This window comes from Oryx dammah, unplaced genomic scaffold (genome assembly GCF_014754425.2).
Source record: "Oryx dammah isolate SB20612 unplaced genomic scaffold, SCBI_Odam_1.1 HiC_scaffold_12, whole genome shotgun sequence".
Taxonomy (NCBI): Eukaryota; Metazoa; Chordata; class Mammalia; order Artiodactyla; family Bovidae; genus Oryx; species Oryx dammah.
Genome location: NW_024070196.1, coordinates 45448473 through 45470637, shown reverse-complemented (window position 1 = coordinate 45470637; position 22165 = coordinate 45448473). Strand labels below are relative to the sequence as shown.

The 22165-nt window shown below is 52.5% G+C and overlaps 1 protein-coding gene across 2 annotated transcripts in view; it reads left to right on the top strand.

Moving 5' to 3' along the window:
• Window positions 1–22165, top strand: part of ADGRD1 (adhesion G protein-coupled receptor D1) — a 181211-nt gene that overhangs the window by 146075 nt on the left and 12971 nt on the right. For both annotated transcript variants that reach the window (XM_040251587.1, XM_040251588.1), the window contains 5 exons: window positions 1009–1112; window positions 2735–2846; window positions 5349–5502; window positions 11114–11180; window positions 13511–13577. In XM_040251587.1, the coding sequence (XP_040107521.1) occupies window positions 1009–1112; window positions 2735–2846; window positions 5349–5502; window positions 11114–11180; window positions 13511–13577 (504 nt within the window). The remainder of the gene's footprint in view (window positions 1–1008; window positions 1113–2734; window positions 2847–5348; window positions 5503–11113; window positions 11181–13510; window positions 13578–22165) is intronic.

The window sequence follows — 22165 nt, the reverse complement described above, 5'->3', positions numbered from 1 at the left end:
GTCCATGGGGTCACAAAGAGTCAGATGTGACTGAAGTGACTTAGCATGCATGCTCAGGTCCCAATGAACAGGGAAGAAGGTAGTTTAGCTGGAGGTCAAGGTTCTGGGTGTCCTGGACAAGGCTGGAGGGTCCTTGATGTCTGGGGCTGGACACAGATGCAGAACGAACTCCAGGCTGGGTCTTTGATGCTGGTGGAGGAGCCATGAGCCCCAGCAGGAAGTGTACTGCAGCGACCTCTGCTGGAAGCTGGTCTTCCAGTTGTGTGGCTTAGGGAGCGCGGAGTTTCTTGGATCCCAGGTTCAAATGTGTGTGACCTTGAGATGCTAGCTCCTGGAATCTTGGATTGGTCTCTTAAGTGAGCTGTGGTTTCTGTCACCATCCTTTGTGACTTTGCATCCACTTAACCCACTGAGTTTGTTTATGCTGTAGATAATTATCCCTATTATCAGGGATAATAGCAAACTCTTATGTCGCTCTGAGCATCTTACATGTGTAAATTCATTCCTAGGTCATTGACTGGGAACAAGAGCATGTTGTGACTTGAACCAGGGCCCATGGGTCAAGCTCTTAAGCAAACACTACATCTCCTGGGCAGCTGTGGATGTCACATTCTAGACAGGGAGGCACAGAGCAGGCAGGCTGCATGGGGATGGGTGGGGGAGGGGTAGGCAGTAGGCTCACAGAGACTGGTAGGTGGAGGAATCTGAGTGATTGGTGGAGCCTTTTGGAGCATCTGAAATGTACAGAACCAAGGGCCAACATCAAAGGCCTCGCCCTCTTGATGGCAACAGCAGGGTATCTGGCAGAGGCAGGGACTGTCAGTCACCACCAACTCAAAACGGCCCGATGACTACCTGGTGCTCAGCTGTGCATTAGCCCGGGACCCTTTCCAACCTGAACTCTACCCCCTCTTCTCAGTCCGGCTCGGGCGGCACTAACCACTGGGCCAGTTCCCCTGTAGGACCTGGACCAGATGGCTGACCACCTCCGCTCTGCTTCCCGCACAGCTCACACGCGGACACCAGGTGGCGCTCTCGTCCATCAGCTACATCGGCTGCTCACTGTCCGTGCTCTGCCTGGCAGTCACGCTGGTCACCTTCGCCGTGCTCTCGTGAGTCATCTTCTGCTCTCCCCCGGGGCCCAGGAGGTTGGGCAGCTTCGTGAGAATGTCAGTGCCACCCCTGCCCACCTCGATTTCCCTTCTGGCACTTGTACTGGGCTGGGGGTGGGGGTGGGGCAGCAAATGCTGGCCTCCGTTTAGATTCTGCACACGGTGTGTGACAGGTGGATGGTTGTTCCTCAAGTACCTTTTGTTTTGAGATCTGGGGTGTGGGGGGCCTGTGGGGTGCTGGAAAAGACGGAGGAGAGAGGAGGGGCCGTCGAATTGGAGGGCACCTGGCTTGAGCTAAGCCGGAAAGTTCTGGAAAGGTCCCCAGCCCACAGGACTTTCTGGCCTTTGACCAGGTGAGTGCCAGAACAGAGGACCCCGCCCCCTCGCCACCCAAAATGTTATTAAGGCAGCCAGATCCTTGTGGGGCTGGGCTGCTGGAAGCCCCAGGGGTAAGATCCCTGGAGGACCCCTTCCCCTGGCTGAAGTCACATCAGTCTGGTCAGAGCTTGAGGATACCCCCAATGCCCCGCCACAGAGTGGATACTGGCAGCTAAGTCTGCCTATGGCTCTTTCAGGACTGGGACAGAAAAACAAGATCAGAGCCGAGAGTCTGGGCAGTCAGCTGGGAAGATGGGTTTGCACACTCCCCTCAGAGCTGTTGGACCTCTAAGGAGGGCTTGTTACTCACACCTGGATGGGCCTCAGTCTCAAGGGGTGCTCAGGTGCTTCCTCTGCTCATGGGGTTCCTCCTGGAAGTTGGCACCCCTCCTCACCTGCCCTGTTCCCTGAGGACACTGGTCACCTGGGGTCCCCGGTTTGGTTGGTTGGTCCAGGGGCTGCAGCCACAATGGCAGGGGAGGCTGTTAGCTTCCCTGGGCCCCTGCTGCAGCCCACCAGGGACCTGGGCACTCTGAGGGGTGGAGCGGGGGTACCCAATGTACACAGGAGCTTCTGGTGGGATCTGAGCCAGGTGAGGGGAGATGGAGGTGGGTTTGGAGGGGCCTTAGTGTTACGTTCGGGATGTTCCTGCTTTGATTCCCTTGTTTCTCAGCTATTTACTCAGCAAGTCCAAACCCATCACCCCCGCCCCCTACTCCAACCCACTCAGGCCTATAGTCACCTGTAAGGACGCAGTTGCACCCAAGACAGTAAAAGCATGCTTGATTAGGGGCGGGGGTGGGGAGGCAGATGACAAGTGAGGATGCGAAGGCCTGAACACACATCTCCACAGCTGTCTGAGCTCTGAGGGCAGTTCAGAGAGGAAGTGGGGCTCCCTCAGGCTCAGGAAGTTCTCTCTAAGGGGAGACCCGGGGAGGGACTTTACTGCAGAGTAATAGCTGGTGCAAAGACCCCAAGGATAGAGCAGGCTGGGGATCTTGGAGAACCAGAAAAAGGAGTCTGTGACCAGAGGAAGGAAAGAGCTGAGTCGGAGTGATGGGCAAGGGCCAGGTCCTGTAGGGCCTGTGGAATGAGCTGGGTCATTTCCAGGAGTAATAGCGATGCACTGAGGGTTCATAACTGGAAGTGGCAGCACCCAGGCAGGCTTATCAAGGCCTCTTTGGTGGTCCTTGGAGGAGCAGTAGGGGGCAGCCACAGCTGAGCTGGTGCCTCTCTGCCCCCAGCTCGGTCAGCACCATCCGGAACCAGCGTTACCACATCCACGCCAACCTGTCCTGCGCTGTCCTGGTGGCCCAGGTCCTGCTGCTCATCAGCTTCCGCTTCGAGCCGGGCACGGTGAGTGGGTCCCCTGGGTCCTAATGTGTCCACAGTGGGCCTCCCTCCCATCCCCTCCTCCCACCACCAGGGGGGCATCAGCAGGGGTGGCAACTGCTGGTTTCAACTCCGAATTCAGACCACTAGACAGCCAGGCTGTGGTTCCTCTGGGAGAGACAGGGAAGATGACCGGCATGAACTGGCCTCCCTGCTCACATCTGTCTTGGTAGTGAAGACAGGAATGGCCCTGACTGCATGCTGGGCACTGTGCTGAGGGCTTACGTAGATCCACTCAGTTCATCCTCGTATCAAGCCCAGGAAGTGATGCCATAGAGGCAGGACTGAGGCACAAAGGGTTACAGTGACTCGCCCAAGTAAGTGCCAACCAAAGTCTGACTTCGTGCAGTCTTGCTGCAGACACTGCTCTGACCGCACACAGCCACACCCCTCCTCTGCCTACCCAGGGCAGGTGCTCTCCACAAACGGACTGTGAAGACCTAGACCTACATTTCTGTACCCTTTGACTCAGGCAGGGAATTCTCTGGGGAGCTAGGAAGTCTTAGATCTCACAGTAAGTCAAATGCTGAGGCCAGAATGACCCAGGCTTGGGTGACGTGGGTTATAAGCCTGGTTGATGAGAAGGAGAAGCAGAGATGGGCTTGCTCTACACTAGGACAGAAGGAGACCCGAGCTGTATGAATCAGTGGTCCTGGGATACAATCACATTTGGCTAAAGGAAGATGAACTCTTTATCCCCCTAAGTGAGGGTCAGCAGAGCCTCTTATCCTTATGCCCAGGAGGGTCCTCAGCCCACCTGCCTGTCCTGGGGCTGGTGCCTAAAGAGAGATCCACTCTCCTCTGCCCGCAGGTTTAGGGGTTCAACCAAGCATCTAAGAAGTTCTTGGCTGTGCTGTGGACCGATGAACCTGCACCAGCCTCATTCTCTCCTACAGGATGCTTTTCAAACTCCACTGTGGGTCATCACATGGGATTTTCTTAAAATGTGGATTCAGGTTCAGCAGGATCTGGCGTTCCTGTTTCCATCCAGCATCTGGGTGATGCTGATGCTGCTGGCCCAAGCCACACTGAGAGGAGTGAGCTCCCACGGTGTGATGGCCGCAGGAGGGGAAGTGGCCCAGGCATCCACTGTCCAGATGATGATCCCAGGGACCCGGGAGTATTCTCCCTCTCAGAGCCTATGTGTCTGAAATCCAAGGCAGGGCTCCAGTGGGTGGATCTGCTTGAGTGATCCACCCATTGGATGACCTCTGTGACAGACAGGAAAGGTGACTATGGTGGCTGGTCTCATCAGAGCCTCTGTGTGTGTGTATAGGTGATGAAGGTGCTCCCCAGATGAAAGGGTAAGCTGGTCCTAAAAGACACAGAGCCATGAATACTGGGACCACAAAAATAATAGATATGTCCCATATTTATATCTAACTTTGACAGAGCCTGATGACAAGAAGCACAGCATTTTAGCAACTTGTTCCTTTTTCTTCCCCTAAGAATTAACTGTCCAGGGGGCCTTGGCAGGACAGGACATAGAGCCCCCACAGAGATGGTTGTTCTTGGTTTTCATCTTTGTTTTCCTCCCGACTCCTGGTTCCCTGGCCCTTTGATCTGAGCTCAGGGTTGGGTGGCTGTGGACTTACAGAGAGCATAGGGGCTGGGGCGGGGTGGGGGTGGGGCGGGGGAGCGGTGTGTGAAATTTCTGATCGAGGTCCCAGGGAGAATCTGAGGCCACGTGGCTGAGCCTGAAGCTGTGGCCGTGACACTAGGAGTAAGAGGGACCAGATGCCCCGTGATGCTCTGAACAGAGGAGAGGAGCACAGCTGCCCAGTCAGAGAGAAGGCAGGTGGGCCTGTATCAGTGCCCCGAACAGCCAAGAAAAGCAGACATTACAGATAGTTTGTACATCTCTGTTTATTACACACCATTGAGGGTAAACTCCAGAGAAGCGGCTGTGTCGCTCAGGCTGTTCAGTAACCAACACCTTGAAGTAGAGAACTAAAACAGACACGTCACATGCTGATTTCTCTCTTCCCCTCAATTCCATGCCCCTCATACACTTTGCTCTGCAGCACCTCCCGGCTGCAGAGCCAAGGTTACTTCCTAAGCGCCAGGCTGGGGTCCTTAGGTCTGGAGCTATAAGGGAAACCCGCTTGCTGATGGCTCCACCCACTCCGGAGCTCAGGCCATCTGCCTGGCCAGTCACATGCCCGCCCCTGAACCAATCCTGTGGCAGGGATGGGATATTTATGCTGATTGGCCGGGGCAATTCCCTGCCCTCTCATGAACCAATCACTGTGCCTGGGAAGGGTTCTGATTGGCTACTGCTTGAGTCACGTGCTCCACTCAAATCACTCCTCTGGGAAAAGCAAAACATGACTCTCCAGAAAGAAATGAAGCCACATGACCACAAGGCACCCCCAGAAAATCTGTGGAGGGAGGTTGAGACAACAGCAGACACGCACTGCTCACACCCTGAGAGAGCTTATTTTCTATGCATTGCTTTGATCCTAGGCCCCGTGCCAGGTGCTGGCCATGCTCCTGCACTACTTTTTCCTGAGCGCCTTTGCGTGGATGCTGGTAGAAGGGTTGCATCTGTACAGCATGGTGATCAAGGTCTTCGGATCCGAAGATAGCAAGCACCGCTACTACTATGGGATAGGATGGGGTAGGTGGGGATGGGATGGGGAGGTGGGGATGGGATGGGGCCGGGGGCAGAGGTGGGTTGCGATTTCATCTTCATGTGAAACACCTTGAAGAGGCCAGGTACTCTTAGTCTTGAACTTCCCCACAACTCTTTTTCAAAAAAGTCAGTTCCCATGGGGAGTGCTTTGGAGTGTTCTATTCTAATGGTTGGCTTCCCTTCTGTCTAGAAAAGATCTCAGAGGCATGCTCCCGAGCCAGTGCGGCAACAGTGGCCTGCTTCTCTTGGATTGACACCCAGCTTTAGTGTGGGGTGCTGGGCGGGGGAGATAGCCTCTAATACCACAGTATATGGGTGCCCTGGGGTGAGGGCAGTCGGGTCCCTGTGTTCCCAGCCGGTCACACCGGGGGTGGGCTCTGTAGACTGTGGGCTGTGGTTGGCGGCGGAAAGGAATTCCGATCTCTTGGTTGCTCTTACTTGGAAGAGAGTTTCTGCATCGTGGTGCTAGGGAGAATGAGATATGCAGGCAGTCTGCCCCAGGGAGATATTGTGGCTTTGGATTGGGCCCTGGGGGAGGGCGTCTGTCTTGTTAGCCATGCCTGCCTAGAGTGGAGCAGATTGTAGCCCAGGTGTCCTAGTCTCTCTGTTTTCCTCTCTGTTTTTAGTAGATTTTCTTGAATACATTGTTAATTTGCAGTAAGCCCTTAGGAAAATTTACAGAGACTTTATATGCATATGTTTTTTTCAAAGCTAACTTTCATCAGTTACGGTGGTCCTTTACCCTGGGAGTTACCTCCCCATGGCCATGACTCCTTTGTTGAACTTCCTGCTTGCCCATCTTGAGGTGGAGCAGCAGAGCACAGGAGACCCTGCTTCCTGCCAGAGTAATGGACACCTGGTATTCTTGCATTTGCTATAAAGCATTAGTCCATCATCAGGGACCTGCTACTCCTTTCTAGTTTTCTTGCAATAGATTTAGTTTTCACAGTCCTCGTGGTGCAGGGAGCAAACAAACATTTTCTTTTGTGTTTTGAGCTGGCTAACGGAATGGGGAGAGAGGAAACTCACGGGCCCCACTCAAGCATAACTGTCTCCTTCCATGCTGCTGTAACTCCCTGAAAGAGGCGGGTTTCTCCTGCCTGACTTCTTCATTTAGTAAGCATTTAGTAAGCTTACTAAATGCTTCATTTAGTAAGCATTTACAGGATGGTGTGTGATCAACCACCTGTGATGACTAGTTTCTTTATGGGGAAATGGCCATACAGTTTAGATTTGTGTGTATGTGCGCATGCACACACGTGCACGTGCACACATACACACCCCATAGCCACAGCAAAGACGGTTGAAATGGATTAAGTGTGGACTTTGTCTCTGCAGTGGCAGGAGCCATCTATGTTGGTTCAGGGTAGAGGTGGGGGTCACAATCCAATCCAGCCATGAAGGATGGCTTCTTTAGCCTGCAATGTATTAGAGGAAAAACAATGAAATATTTGCCAATATATAACAATGGAGAAGGTTTACATAAAATTATGGGGTTCTTTTGAAAAATGAGGAGATCTGGAAACCCTGAGTTTCCATTCCTGCTTGAAGCAGTGGCTGTGACTGTGCGGTTTCTGGTCCCAGTGGCTTCCTTGTGGATGTTCTTAGGCCTCCACAGCCTCCATCAGAGACTCCCTGCAAACAGAGGGCTGGGATGGGTTCCAGCAGGCCTGCCACCTCTGTCTTCAGTCTGCGTCCCCTTAACTGATTTCATCAGGGCTCAGAACTGCATCCTTCCTTCACATTGGTTAGACTTAGCTCTGGGCCTGAGTACAGACAGCCTGCAGGTGGCTGGACTCTCTCAACCTGCAGTTATTAACTAGGAGGAAGCTGGAGGCTGAGCCAAGGCCCTGGGGGTGTCACACTGTAGGAAGGATCCCCCAGAGAGAGGCCACTTCCCTAGAGATTTTCAGCCTGCTCTTACAGCGACCTTCAAACGGTATCATTTTTTGAAACTCAAGGATTGTGGTTTTAGCTGACTTGGAATTGGGGGTGTCCCATGAACAACCTACCCAAGGTTTTTCTATATGTTAGGCCCTATGCTTGGACTTGTAAGGTGGGTGAAATGTAATCTCTGTCCTCAAGGAGTCCACCTGGGAACTGGGAGATGAGGTGAGTGATAAACAGTTGAGTGTTTGTTTACGTGTCGGTGCAGCAGATGTGAATCTCTGACCACAAATTCCGAAGTGGTCAGAGAAACGATCATAAACTCAGAAGCGAAAGAAATGCAGCTTGCTTCATTTTTCTCTGTTAGGATTTCATTTCTTTTGTGAGCGTCCACTCATCTAGGCTTCCCTGGTGACTCAGATGGTAAAGAATCTGCCTGCAATGCAAGAGATCCCAGGTTCGATCCCTGGGTTGGGAAGACCACCTGGAGGAGGGCATGGCAACCCACTCCAGTATTCTCGCCTGGAGAATCCCATGGACAGAGGAGCCTGGTGGGCTACAGTCCATAGGGTGGCAAAGAGTCGGACACGACTGAGTGACTAACACTTTCACTTTCACTCACCTAGGGTTGAAAACTTCATCGTAGTTCATTTTGGACCCTGCCTTTCTCTGAAATTGTGCTGGTGTCCCAGGGAAGTGACATAGTACCAAGCTCTTGGGAGGTGTATCAGTCAGGACAGGCTAGGTCACGCTGCCATAACAAGCAGTTTCCAACTCACATCGGTTGAAAACAGCAACATTTGTCTCCTGTGTACACTGTGTGTCCTCAGTGGGCTGGTGGGCGCAGAGGGGCTCTGTTCAGGGCAGTCCCTCAGAAGCTCAGGGTGATGGGGAAGTTGCTGCCTTGAGCCATAGCTGGGTGCTATGAGAGAGAAGATGGTCTGGGTGGATATCACCCTGGAAATTAAACACTTAACTGATAGAGGCATGTGTCCCTTCTGTTCACAACTCACTGCCCAGGAGTTGATGATCCAACAGCCTTGGATATGGAAGTGCAAACCTCCCACGTGCCCAGAGCGAGGCATCCAGAATACAGCCTCAGTGACTTCTACCAGAGGGTGGACCACTTGTCTCCTGGCATTGTTATCTCTCTGCCCCTTTCTGCTGAGACATCCCTGCCCCTCTGTTGGATTTCATATTATCCATCCTCTCCATGCGTTGCTCCGTGTGTCCAGGTTAATATTTCATAGCAATGCTCCTTATGGTCACTCCTTACATCACCCCTCCCCACTTCCCTGGGTCTTAGGAAGCAACAGCCAGTGTGGTTCCTCTGAAAGGTCACCACATTCCAAAGAGAACACTGCTTTCTTTAAAAGATCTATTTATTTACTTAGTTTTGGCTGTTCTGGATCTTTTCTGCTGCGTGGGCTTTTCTCTAGTTGCAGAAAGTGGGGACTACTCTCTAGTTCCGATGCATGGGCTTCTCATTACTGTAGCTTCTCCTGTTTCAGAGCACGGGCTCCAGGGCATATAGGCTCAGCAGTCGTGGCTCCCAAGCTCCAGAGCACAGGCTCAATAGTTGTGGACGGGCTTAGTTGCGCCATGGCATGTGGGCTCTTCCTGGACCAGGGATTGAATCCATGTCTCCTGCATTGGCATGTGGGTTTTCTACCACTGAGCCACCAGGGAAGCCTACAGAGAGCACTTCTTGAGCTCCATATGGTCAGCATCCTTGGACAGGGCCAGAGGGACTTCAAGTTGTTTGCGGAAGCAGGTCACGTGTCTGCATGGGTTATTGAGGTGTGAATTTCAGATGATAGCAACAGTGGAAAAGACATCTGAGTTTGTTAGTAATAGTGGAGGTTATTGTACAGAGATGGGCTTTGTACATCAGTGCCTCCTGGATCACATCCACGGCCTCAGCTCGTGTGGTCCTCACAGTAGCCTGATGTCACCTCCATTTACAGAGTGAGAACCTGGTGACCCAGGGAGGTTCAGCCGAGCCCTTGAGGCTGCGCAGCTGGTCCAGGGTGGCCCTGGGGCTAGAACCACGTGTCATTTGGCTCCAAAGCCCAGGCTCTTCCTGCTGGCTGATGTCTGCATCCTGCTCCCACGCTCCTCCTCCTGCTGCCTGTGAATTTTCCTTCTTAACACACGCTCACCCGATCCCCATGGCTCCTGCAGCATGTTTCAGAGAAAGCAGAGAGTGGAGCCTGCCCTCTTCTCAGACCCTTCTGGTCACCTTTCCGTGGCCTGTCCTCTGCAGGACACAGAGGATGGTGCAGGGGAAGCTGTGACCAAGGACTGTCAGTGTAGCTTTGGGGATAGTGGGAGAAACACATCACACCGCAGTTGTGAAGGCAGAAAAAGAAACTTCGACTCTTCCATTTAACTCTGGGCAATAAAGAGATGACAGCCTCTGACTTGGGCCCCCGCCACGGCCAGGATCAGCGGAGAGAGGTGTGGCGGCTCCAAGTGAAGCCTCAGCCACTGAGTTTGAAACTCCATCCTCTCTGGCACCTCCAGTTCTTCCTGCACCTTTCAGAACCCACCTGAACGGGGCCCTGGGGACCCTGCATGGCCCCGTGTGCACCTGCCAGGCTGTCCTGGGGGCCCAGTGCTGCTGCAGCACCCACTTCTCCTGCAGCCCAAGGCTTGGGCTTCCCCAAGTGAGCCGGGCAGTGGGGGCTCCCTGTGACATCTGAGGAAACTGAGGCCCTCAGTGAGTGGGCAGCAGGGTGGGGGCCTGGTCCCAGGTCCCCGCTTGTCTCCTGTGACTCTGGGTCCATCAAGGCAGGAGGCCTGCAGCCAGTGGCTCCAATACCTGGAAAGGCTCTGGCTCCTATGAGGTCGTGCACGCGAGTAGAGAACCCAGTGTGGTAGCGAGTCAGTAGCGAGAGGCGCACCTCCTCCTGGCCCCAGCACCTCTCCGCAGAGCGTGCTCTTTTCCTGTGAGAGCCCGGCAACTGTCTTGTGCAGACGTCCTGGGATGCAGACTATTTTGACATCAAGACAAAATGTTTCAGAGATGGGATGATTTTCCAGAAACTCCTTTTCAAGATAATTTAAAATTGATCCTCAGAGGGCAGGAGTGCTCTCTGCTGACCGAGCCACCAGACATCCCAGGAGGGCTGTGGTGCCCTTGAGGTGCCCAGGCCTGGAGTGAGTGGGGGTGGGGGGAGAGGAGCAGGCTTCCCTCTGGGTCCTGGAGCAGGTCTCCCATGGGTGGGACAGACTCAGCTCAGGGGTGGGCGACAGAAAGCCACTTGTTGTATTCCCCCACCCTTTTTCCCTCAGAATCTGCCAAGTGCAGTTTCCTGGTCGGGAGCCCTTTCTCCTGGAGGGGAGGGTCAGTGGGTGGAAGGGACCCCTTGCTGTCTCCGCACCCCTCGCCGTCCCTTCCTTGCAGGGGAGCAGAGGGAGACCCTGTGTTCAGAGCACTGATCAGTTAGAGGCCCGGAGGATGCACGGCTGCTTTCTGAGCAGCCAGAAGCGATTGTTTTCAGATATAGAATAGATTCATAACGGATCTGCCCTAAAATGCACCCGTGTGTTATCTCTTTGTTTAGACTCTAAGTCCTTGGAGGCTAGAGGCTGTTCTGTGCCCTTAGCACTCAGCACAGTTTTTTTGTATCCATCAGGTATAAAATGAATAAATGCATCAAAAGAGACTGGCGCTAATACGGTTCTCTGCTCTCATTTTCTGCAGGTTTTCCTCTTCTGATCTGTATCATTTCAATAGTCTTTGCCATGGACAGTTATGGAACAAGTAAGAAGTAAGTAAAATGGTGATTCCTGTGTTGGCAGGACTCCCGTGGGGAGGGTCCCCATGGCCCCGGCTCATTGTCCTCCTATGTTCTTCTAGGGGAGGGGTCGTCCAAGGCTGGCATCTTCCAGCCCTGACAGTTAAAAAAAAATGTGTTTTGGGCTTTCTTCCACCTTGAAACTAGCAATGAGGGGATCCTAGTGCCTCCAGGACTGGGTGGCCGGTACAGGTTTCTAATGGGAACTTTCCATCCATGCAGTTTTCCTAGACATGCTGTCTGGTCACCTGTGGAGCCCAGTTTTGTGTTGAGTCCTTCCCTTGGTTGGTCAGCAAGTGCCTAGTTCATAAGAAGTCTCATTCAGTTACAGCCGAGCGAACATAAGACTGTGCGTGTGTAGACCGGTGCACGCCAGCAGTGGGCCCCAAGGTTCTCCTCATGGGGGCGGCAGCAGATGGGACCCTGTATGTTCTAGACCTCATGCCACTGTTTTGAAACTGCAGCTGGTGGGTCCAGAGTTGAATCAAGAAGAGGCTGGGTTGGTGCTGTGCAGCCAGGCCAGGTGTTCAGGTTCTAGAAAGTTGATTTCCTTTCCTCCCAGAGAGAAAAAGGTTTAGCTCAACTGTCTTTAGGAGGCTGCCCCCTCAAGCCACTGAGAGAAAACACCATGGAGAGAGTTTAAGAAGAGAGAGGGCGTTAAACATGGTCATAGCTTCAGCCTGAGATAATTTCTCAACCGAGTCACTAAACTGGGAGGAATCTGGCTTATTCCACTTTAGGGCAACAATTTCCTGGAGATGAGGCTTTTAAAGAAAGTGCTGTCTGAGTGCATACTGAAAGAAGAATGATTAAACAACCACTGTTCTGGCCCATTCCTTGCAAGCCTGCATGGTATCCGAAGTCAAGGCACAAATTAAAAGAAGAAACTTCGTCTCAAACACATCTCGTTGGCATTTGTTCAGTTTCTTTCCATCTGGGAGTGCAGATGCTGGCCGCCCACAGCGTGTGGCTCAGCTCCAGGGTCTGAGTCTGTTATAAGCCTCTCACCCACTCACGTGCCTGAGAGCGAGGCAGCCTTGGCAAATGTCCAGAGGGTCACTGAGTGTCTGGTGGGGACGGGGGATCTGAGGATGCTCGTCCACTTAACACTCTGCATGACAATGGTGGAAAGCATGGGCTTCCTCCTGCAGAGTCATCACCCTCTCAGGGAGCCTGGGTTGGAGCTGCCCCTCTGCAGAGGGACCACTGTACTCGCCGTGTGTTTCCACGAGAGATGCGGCATCCTCAGACAGGAGGCTCTTCTCTCCAGGGTCTGGGTTCCAGACAGGAACAAGCCTCTTACAGGCACTGTCACATATCTGGGGCACTTCATGTCTCCTGATCCAGGAGGTCTCGGAGGGAAGGACTGAGGCCAGAAAGGCAGGTGCAGGAGCATGGTCTTGGGTCCCCTAACCTCCCTGGGCCTCAGCCTCCCCCTCTGCAGGGCGAGCATCATCACAGCACCTGCCTCGGGGGGTGCTATGGAGTTACAGGAGATGATATGTCTCTGGGTTTGCAGAGCTCGGGGCAGAGGTCAGGCTCCTTGAGTAGGTGTGAGTGAGTGACTAGGTGATATTCATGTCCTGAGTCAGTGAGGATGTGTCGTGGGCCTGACCAGATCCCAGCGGGTGTGCCAGGCCCCTGGGGCTGCGCCCAGATCCAGGGAGGGATGTGTCTAAGGGACACCCAGGCTCTTGGCAATTCTGAGGCTTTGGAGAGAAATGAGGTAGTAGAATGGCTGGCGGTCCTGCCTGAGCCCCTGGAATCACATCTCGGAATCCAGGAGGAATTTCACAACCTTAAAACTGGACCCTACATCCCAGGCAAGGCTTCTCTGGAAGTCAGAGCCATGGCTGGGATCCACTGGGGAACCATTCCTCTCAGCTGAGTGGGCACCGCCAGGAGGGGAACCGACAGACAGCTGATGAGCCGATGAAGATGGTCAGTCCCGTGTCACATGATGCCTCCTCACTTCTCCAATAGACAAAAGCCTATTTATTTATCATAATAAAATTAAAGCCTCTGTTGGATTTTGGCTAGACTCTTCAGAGATAGTGAAATTTTTCACTAACTAGGTGACCTGTAAAAGCCTTCCTTTCCCTGAGCCGGTCTGCAGACCCAGAATGTTCTTCCCAAGAGTGGAATGCTCTTGAAATTGTGAGCAGGATACAGGCACGTCTGTTGGGATTAACGGCATTATTGTCACCATGCCCACATCGTCCCTGTCCTGTTCTGGATGCAGGGCCCCTGTGCTGGAGTGGGTGGGGTGATGCACTGAAGTAACCTTCTGTCTCCCTCCACAGCTGCTGGCTATCACTCGGGAATGGCGCCATCTGGGCCTTTGTGGCCCCTGCCCTGTTCATCATCGTGGTATGTACTCTGTCCTGTGGGCACGGAGCTGGGCGGGGCTGGAGGTATTGGAGGAGAGGGAGCACTGGGCTGTGTGGAGACGGGGCTGGGGTCCCTGGGAGTAATGTCCAAGGCTGTGGCATCATCAGTCCTGTTACAGCCCCTTCTTGTGGCCTGTGACCCAGAGCCTCATTACCCCAAGAAATACTTGGCAAGGTCGGCCATGTTTTCAGATGTAATGCAGACTGGACTAAGGCCCTTGGTGCTTTTCCCACCAGAGCAACCGGTATGGGTGTGCACCCAGGAGGGGCAGTGCAGACCCAGCTGGTTCTTTTCCTTCTCACTGTTCTTTCATAATTTCCTCACACGCACATCTCCATGGTCGTGGAGATGCAGGATCCAAGGCTGCGCTAGGAAATTTTAGTCAAAGCTCGCTGGGAACCACAGGTAACAGAACTCCTGTGATTATGAAGGACCTACTCAGAAACGCTGACAGAAATTGGGATTTATAAACTCATAGTCAGGAATGCTTGCCGTGGCTGCTGGGTTCAAGGTTCAGACGTGGCCATCTCCATGGGTTTCTGGCTTCTCACATCTCAGCTCTGTTTTCCTATAAGTTGGCTCCATTTTTAGGCTGCCCGAGATGCGGACCATACAAAATTCCATTATCTGTCTTGGGGGAAAAAAAAAAAAACTCCTTTGCTCTTCTTGTTATTGTTCTGCTGACATGTCCTACAAAACCCTAGGATCGATTCTCATCATTTCTAATGGGCTTGACTTGGAACTCTGCCTGCCATGGACCCCCTCATTGAGGTCAGAGGAGCAAAATGCTCTGATTGGCCAGAAGAATGGAATGTTCTGATTGGCCAGCCTTCACTGAGGCCAGTGGAAGCAGAATGTTCTGATTGGCCAGAGGAACAGACTGTCCTGATTGGTCAGCCCTCCCAGAGGAATGAAATGCTCTGATTGGCCAAAGTTCTGAAATGCTCTGATTGGCCAAAGTTCTGAAATGCTCTGATTGACTAGGCATAGGTCGCAGTTCTAACCCTGGGTCCTTATTCTTGGTTTCTGGTGAAGTAATTTAACGTTAATGATAAAGCCTCAAATTTATAGAGATCTTTTAAAAAAGATGTTTTTACATTAAATGTCTCTTTTCCTTGCCCTTAAAATAGTTACTTGAAGAGATGGTGATTTCTGTTTTATAGAGGAGCAGATTGAATGATAAACTCCTGGCCGGTGATTGCAGCTGTATTGCTTTAGGCGTGCCCCTCTTCTCTTCCTCCCCTTCTCCTTGCCGTCTTCCTCTTGGTATCTCTCCTCTTCCTTCTCCTCAGGTACTAGTAAACCAGCTTGAGCTCTTTTGAGCAGAAAAGGCTCAGTCTTGGGAAGCACAGGGGAATCAGATTCGGCTGGTTCTGGGCACTCAGTGCTGTCAGCTGGTATCTCCTACTCACCTCATGGCCCTGCTGCCTCCTTGCTGGCTCCATCTGGATCAGGCAGGCTTTCCTGGCAAGGACGTGATGGAACTGGCACCCTGACAATATCCTCCAGCTCTGCAGCTCAGGGTTGGGGGGAGGCACTGCTTCCAGCTGTCCCAGCAGCAGTCCCAGGGCAGATTCTGATTGGCTCCTGTGGGTCAGGTGCCTGTCCCAGAGCCAATAACGGAGGCTGAGATGGAGACAGATGATTGTTTGGGCCTGAACCACATGACTGCCCAGGGGTCACCCCCCCTGAACTCCAGGGTCTGGAGGTGGGGGTTCTCAGGAAGCCCTGTGGGGAGGGTTTTTTGGGGAGAGGGGAACAGCGTCCTTGCACCCTGCTCAGTTTCTGGGATCTGGTCAGGGGTGAGGCATCCACATGCTGTCCCAGTCTGAACATCTCTCCCCTCAGGTGTTGGGGTCTGACACCGGGGAACCTCCCCCACATCCCTCCTGCCCACCCTGAGCATCCACAGAACACACTCTTCACACTCTGAGCCAGGGCTCCAGGGCATGCTCTCCACACACCTCCAGGCTGTGTTTATTACCTCTCCAAAGGGTGCTGTCTTTGAAGCATGCTTGGGTGACCCTGATACTGAAGGCATGGGAAGGGACTCCAGCTGGAGACACTTGTGCCTTTGGTGTCCTCATTCATCACCTCCCAATCCTAATGACAAACCGAACTTCCCATGTCACCAGTGATGGCAGTGAAAGGATGGACTTAGAGAGGGTCTGTGGACGGCACTGAAGCCACCACCCTGCTCCCCTCCCCGACAGGGATATTTCCTAAGTATTGTGAAGCCAGCCCTCCTTTCTCTCACCCCCTGCTCTCTTTCCCAGCTGCTGATTTGAAATCTTCTTTTTGACTTTGTTGCATATTCACTGGCACTGACTGAAGCCGTGGGCCCTGGTGGTTAATTAGAAATGTGTCCAAGGGAAGATGCCTGAAGACGTGGCTTCCTGCTTCTTAATTAAAATTCCACTCAGGCATCCTCATGCCACACGAGGTGCAGGAGCATCATCTTGGTAAAGGATTTCCTGAAGGGCAGAGAGGGGACCTCAATGTGGTGTCCTTGTCTGTTTGGGCCTGGAGGGAGGGTGGGTGGTGCCAGCCCGGCACGTGATCCCCTTGTTCTGGCTGCACTGACTCGCTGCCCTCCATGCCCATCTCCTTCCAGGTGATGTGGGCTCTGGGGTGTCCACAGGTACAAGCAGGAGATGGGGAGTGGGGGCGGGGTGCTGCAAGCCTCCTGGATCCCCAGTGGTCCCAGCGCTCAAGCGTCTGTGCCAGAGGTGAGGCGGGGCTGCACTCCCAGCTCTGTGGGGCTTCAGGGCCCCTGGGCTCTCTGTAGGATCCACGTGGAGCTCTGGTGGGAGGGGTGGGCATCAACCAAGTGCCCCTCCTGATACTGTGCCTCTCCTGCCCGGGGTGGAGGGGTGACCTGTACGGATGTGGATGAGACTCAGAAGAGGGGGGCCCAGGAGTGCATCCCTAATTCCCTCAAGCAGGACAGTGGGTGGCAGGGGCTGCTCCACCGCTATAGGCCACACTCCTATCTGCAGCGCTAGTGCAGCCTTGGCCACAGACTCCCTGGGACCCAACACTGTCCCTCTGCCTTCAGCTCCTCTGTCTCACAAGAGCCATTGTCCAAGGCACCCCATCTCTGATTGCTGGCTCCCTTGTGGTGCTTGGGTGTTTTCTTTGTCTGTCACGGGGGGTCAGAATCACGTAGCTGGGTCACCGTCATGAGGGAAGGGGGCACAGCTGTCTCTGCAAGGCCAGGGCGATGCACACCTGCTCTGTGAAGGAGGGCTCCTTCCAGGAAGGGCCGCCAGGTTGGGGAAGGGGTGGGACTGTCAGCTCAGGTGTCCATCCTCTGCGTGAACTCCGAGCTCCAAACACAGACCCGGGTTCTTCAGTTAATTGCTTTCAGCTGGGGGAGGTGGCATGTTACTGTGGTGACGTGTCCCTGAGCTTTCAGTCCAGGCTGTCCCCTGTCCCGGGGCTGTGTGAAGACTGTCTACAGTCATGTTACACCGGGCCTTTCACAGGATGACAGAGGCCCCCATGAGCAACCCAGTGGGCACTCTCGCCTCCTGCTCCTGGGGTCAGGGAACACCCTTCACTGTGTCACCCAAATGGAGACACAGGCTCAGACTGACTCCAGTCCCCCCGACAATTAAACCCTCCTGGTCAGAGCATGGATGGTGGGCGGGGGTGGAAGGGAAGTAGTTGAATGTGTAAGTCCCCTGTCCCTGTTCTGTCTATGTGCTGACCTGACCCACCAGGTCTGGAGGGCTCAGCAGCATCGCCCCCTCCCGGACTCCCTGGGTGATCTGAGTGTTTCATCTGACTTGAGTCAGTGACAGCAGGGGATCCAAGGCTGCCCTGCCTGGATCCTTACTCCCCACCCATGCAGCGTGGGGTCCGGCTGCAGCAGTGTCCCCACACCTTGAGTCCTCCAGGATCACTGGAGCCCCACTGTCCTTCCGGGGCGGGGGGCGTTACCTTCAGCCCCACCCCAGCCCCACTCCTCGACATCAGCCATCAACACCTGAGGACTGCAGTTCTCCAACTTGTTAGTAAGGGAATTACTGGGGCGCTTGGGAGCCGTTCCCACCTTAGAGGTTCTAGATTTACTGGATGTGGGCTCCAGGACTTCTCAGAGCTCCAGGGGATTCCACTGTGGAGCCAACTTGAGGTCTGAGGAGGGCCAGGGGAAGTCAGGGAGCCCTGGATGACGAGGAGGGAGGTGTAGGCCTAGAACTGTTCAGCGACTTCACAATCGAGTGCAGGGTCAGCGGGCTGTGGCCCACGTGGTAAATCCTGTGCAGCAGCACAGGTGATTACTTACAAGTTGTCTGCAGCAGCTGTCACGCTGCAGCCATTGAATTGAGTTGTTTCAGTAGAGACTGTGAGGCCTAGAAAGCCAAAAGTATTTGCTACTTGGACCTTAAGAGAAATATCATGCAGACCCTGGGCTGGGGGATGCAGTGGAGGGGTCCAGAGACCCAGCCTCTCTCACCATTAGGGCTCACCTGGCTGGGGTTGGGTGTGTCTCATGTTCCTTGTCTCCTCTGAGGACCCTGGGTTGTGCGTGTTGAGTTGTTCCCTATTGTTCCCAGGGCCCCCCTGAAGACAGCAGTTTTCAGGATCACAGGTAGGGCCTGGCCCCATTGTATACAGTGTGCACAGCTCTGTCTGGGTGCAGGTTCACATGACGGATGCAATAGGATAGGGTTCCCTCCAGAAGGATTCGTGTCTGGGGGCTACCTGCTTGCATATCCCATGCATATAAAAAACACCCAGCAATTTTAAACTAAAACACTTTGGCAAGGTACAGGTTCATGTTGGGGCATGTGGTTTCTGTGTGTCCTGGTGAGGTTGGTCTTGGAGGGGCAGGAACCTGGGGGACAGAGATTGTCACAGTGATGCCTGCTGGGCCCATGGCAGGGGCTGGGAAGGGCAGATCCAAGCCCCTCTGGGAATAGCCCACCCTTCACCCCACTGTCAGATACTGACCCTCCTCCCAACTGTCCCTTCACAAACCATCCTACCTGATTATGAAGGGACACGTTTGTCATTCCCTGGGTGACTTCAGTGAGCCTGAGTACAGATGTACCTATGGGGCCAGCAGGTCTTACAGAAGCAGGGACACAACCTGAGCCACCTAAAGGGCTTGTTCCATGCCAGCCCCACTGGGGAGAGAGCCTCCAGCCCAGGGAAGAGAAAAGTCTAGAGCTTTAAAGTCCTTCTCTCACATGAAACAATGGACTGGTTCAAAACTGGGAAAGGAGTATATCAAGGCTGTATATTGTCACCCTGCTTATTTAACTTATATGCAGAGTACATTAGGTGAAATGTCAGGCTGCATGAGGCACAAGCTGGAATCAATAACCTCATATATACAGATGATACCATCCTTAGGACAGAAAGTGAAGAAGAACTAAAAAGCCTCTTGATGAAGGTGAAAGAAGAGAGTGAAAAAGCTGGCTTAAAACTCAACATTCAAAAAACTAAGGTCATGGCATCTGGTCCCATCACTTCATGGCAAATAGATGGGGAAAAAGTGGAAACAGTGGCAGATAATATCTTCTTGGGCTCCAAAAATCACTGTGGACGGTGACTGTAGCCATGACATTAAAAGACGCTTGCTCCTTGGAAGAAAAGCTATGACAAACCTAGACCGTGTATTAAAAAGCAGACATCACTTTGCTGGCAAAGTTTTGTCTAGTCAAAGCTGTGGTTTTTCCAGTAGTCATGTATGGATGTGAGAGTTGGACCATAAAGAAGGCTAAGTGCCAAAGAATAAATGCCTTCAAACTGTGGTGCTGAAGAAGACTCTTGAGAGTCCCCTTGACTGAAGATCAAACCAGTCAATCCTAAAAGAAATCAACACTGAATATTCATTAGAAGGACTGATGCTGAAGCTGAAGTTCCAGTACTTTGGGCACCTGATGTGAAGAACTGACTCATTGGAAAAGACCCTGATGCTGGGAAAGATTGAGGGCAGGAGAAGAGGGTGATAGAGGATGAGATGCTTGGATGGCATCACTGACTCAATGGACATGAGTTTGAGGAAACTCGGGGAAAAGGACGGGGAAGCCTGGTGTGCTGCAGCCCATGGGTTTGAAAAGAGTTGGACACAACTGAGCAACTGAACAACAACCACCTCTCACCTCGGAAGAAGCCAGAGTGGTTGTGTGACTCTACAAATCCAAGTGCATGAAGATACATAGATACAGACCCAGTTGTCATTTAGTCACTAAGTCATAGCCAACTCTTTGTGACCCTGTGGACTCTAGCCCACCAGGCTTATCTGTCCATTGGATTTCCAGGCAAGAATACTGGAGTGGGTTGCCATTTCCTTCTCCAAGGGATTTTCCCAACCCAGGGATTGAACCCTTGTCTCCTGCACTGGCAAGCAGATTCTATACCACTGAGCCACCAGGGAAGCCCCATGGATACAGTTACCAATTCCTAATACAGATACAGAAATGGGTACAATTACAGTTACAGGCATATAAATACAGAGTCATAAATGCCTATAGGGACATAGAAACAAGTACAGATACAAACTGCAGCATTTACCATGTCTATATGTGTCTTTATACTTTCATTGGGAAATCGTGGCCACATCCCAGTGATTTTTCATGAATACCTGAGTAGCCTGGAGTCAGGTCGAGAAACAGCATGGTCTGAACCCCAGAAGCCCTGCCACATCGTTCCCTCCTCCCAGCAGAGGTCCCCATGGTCTTGAGTGTATATCCTCCTCCCGCCTCTTTTTCTGCTGAAATGCAGCTTGTGAATTATTGGTTTGACGTTCTGTCATCAGTAGCTTGTTGGCTGTTCTAATGCAGAGACACTCAGTTGATGAGATACATGATATTCACATTATAGACGCCTTACTGCAGGGCCTTTCCCAGTTTGCAGCCAGGCACAAGCCAGGGCGAGTGAAATGCAGTGGGGAACCGGATCCGTTTCTGCTTTGTATTTTCATGAAAATACAGAGATTTGTTTCGCCTACAGCCACCGTCTCCCACTTAACTGTGCGTTGATGCGGGATCACAGGTTCTCCGCGCCTTCTCTCGTATTGCCATGGCGGACGTGACTGTCTTACCAACTCAGAGGAAGCATGCACACCAGATGAAATCAGACAGGCCCATGCTGAAAGAGAGAGAGGGGAAATAAATAAACCCCAGCAGAAGCTTTGGAAAGATGGGCATGATGATGAATTATAATAGCCAATCATGTGGCAGCTTAACCATTATTGAAACGCTTCCTTCCGGGTCTTAAATACAGAGACCAGGAAATAACACAAGATCTGAAATTAGATCAGTCACTTGTAGCATTTCTATATCTGTGAAATGATTTGCAGTAATCTGATCATCCATTTAGCGACCACATCACGGAGTCTGTGAACCATAGCCTGAATCGTCTAGCTTCACACCTGAGAAGTCTGGGGCAGGGTCCCAGTTCAGCCTCCAAGCCAGCAGAGGGAGGGGGCGGTTGTGTTGTGACCTCTGGGGCCACATGGGGTGTTCAGGCTCCTCCCCTGGCGTCCCTCTCCCAGGTTCTGGGCTTTGTGGCTTCTCCATCCTCTCCCCCAAATTATTGGGACCCTTTGTGGTTAAGCCTGTTTTCCTCCTGAGACTAAGGCATCACTGAGACAGTCACAGGAAAAGGGATTTATGTTAGTCCCCTTTCATAATTTAAGTAATTTGACTTTTGAACATTAACACACATGGCTAAAAATTTGAAAGCAAAGCTTAATAATATATATGAATAGTCTCTGCCCATGTCTCTCTCTCAGCACTCTGGTTTCCACCCACCTCCCCAAACAGATGCCCCTGGTGCTAACTTCTTGTGTATCCTAGGAGTGCTGTGCAGATATAGCTGAATATAAATATACATGCACCTTGTTGTATGCATTTTCTGCATGGAAAGTGCTGCCTTGGTCCATAATGCATCCAGGGAACAGGCTGCCCATGGTAGTCCCCCAACCTGCTCCTTGTCCGAAACAATTCAGGTTGTTTCCAGTCTTTTCTTGTTACAGACAAGGCTTCAGCTTTGGCCAGTGTGTGAGGAACCCAGGATATAAATTCCCAAAGTGAGAGAGGCAGGACTTGCTGGATAGCAGATGGAGGACCACGCTAAGCATTCTTCCCCCGGAATGCAAGGAATTTACTGGAGGAAGTATACGGGGGAGAAACCCAGACATATCAGAACTCTAGAAATCAACCAAAGGCATAGAAACTGAAAAGCGTTTAATCACGAAAATTGTGAGTCTTGGTGAGAGAAGCAGGGTCTGTGCTTTCGATTCGCCACTCCGGCTGATAGTCTCAACTCCGTGACACAGCTTTTCGCCTCCGGAGACGACTGTGCAGTGTCCGCCTGCCCTCAGAAGAGGCTGTTTGCAGACCTCCCTGAACCTCAGTGTCTGGAATTAAAATTCACATTCTCTTCTGTTTTGTAATGGTTATTTTTGGCTGCATCGTGTCTTTGTTGCTGCACGTGGGCTTCTCTCTAGTTGAGGTGCACAGGCTTAGTTGCTCCGTTGCCTGTGATACGGGATCTTAGTTCCCAACCAGGGATCAAACTCATGCCTCCTGCCTTGGAAGGTAGATTCT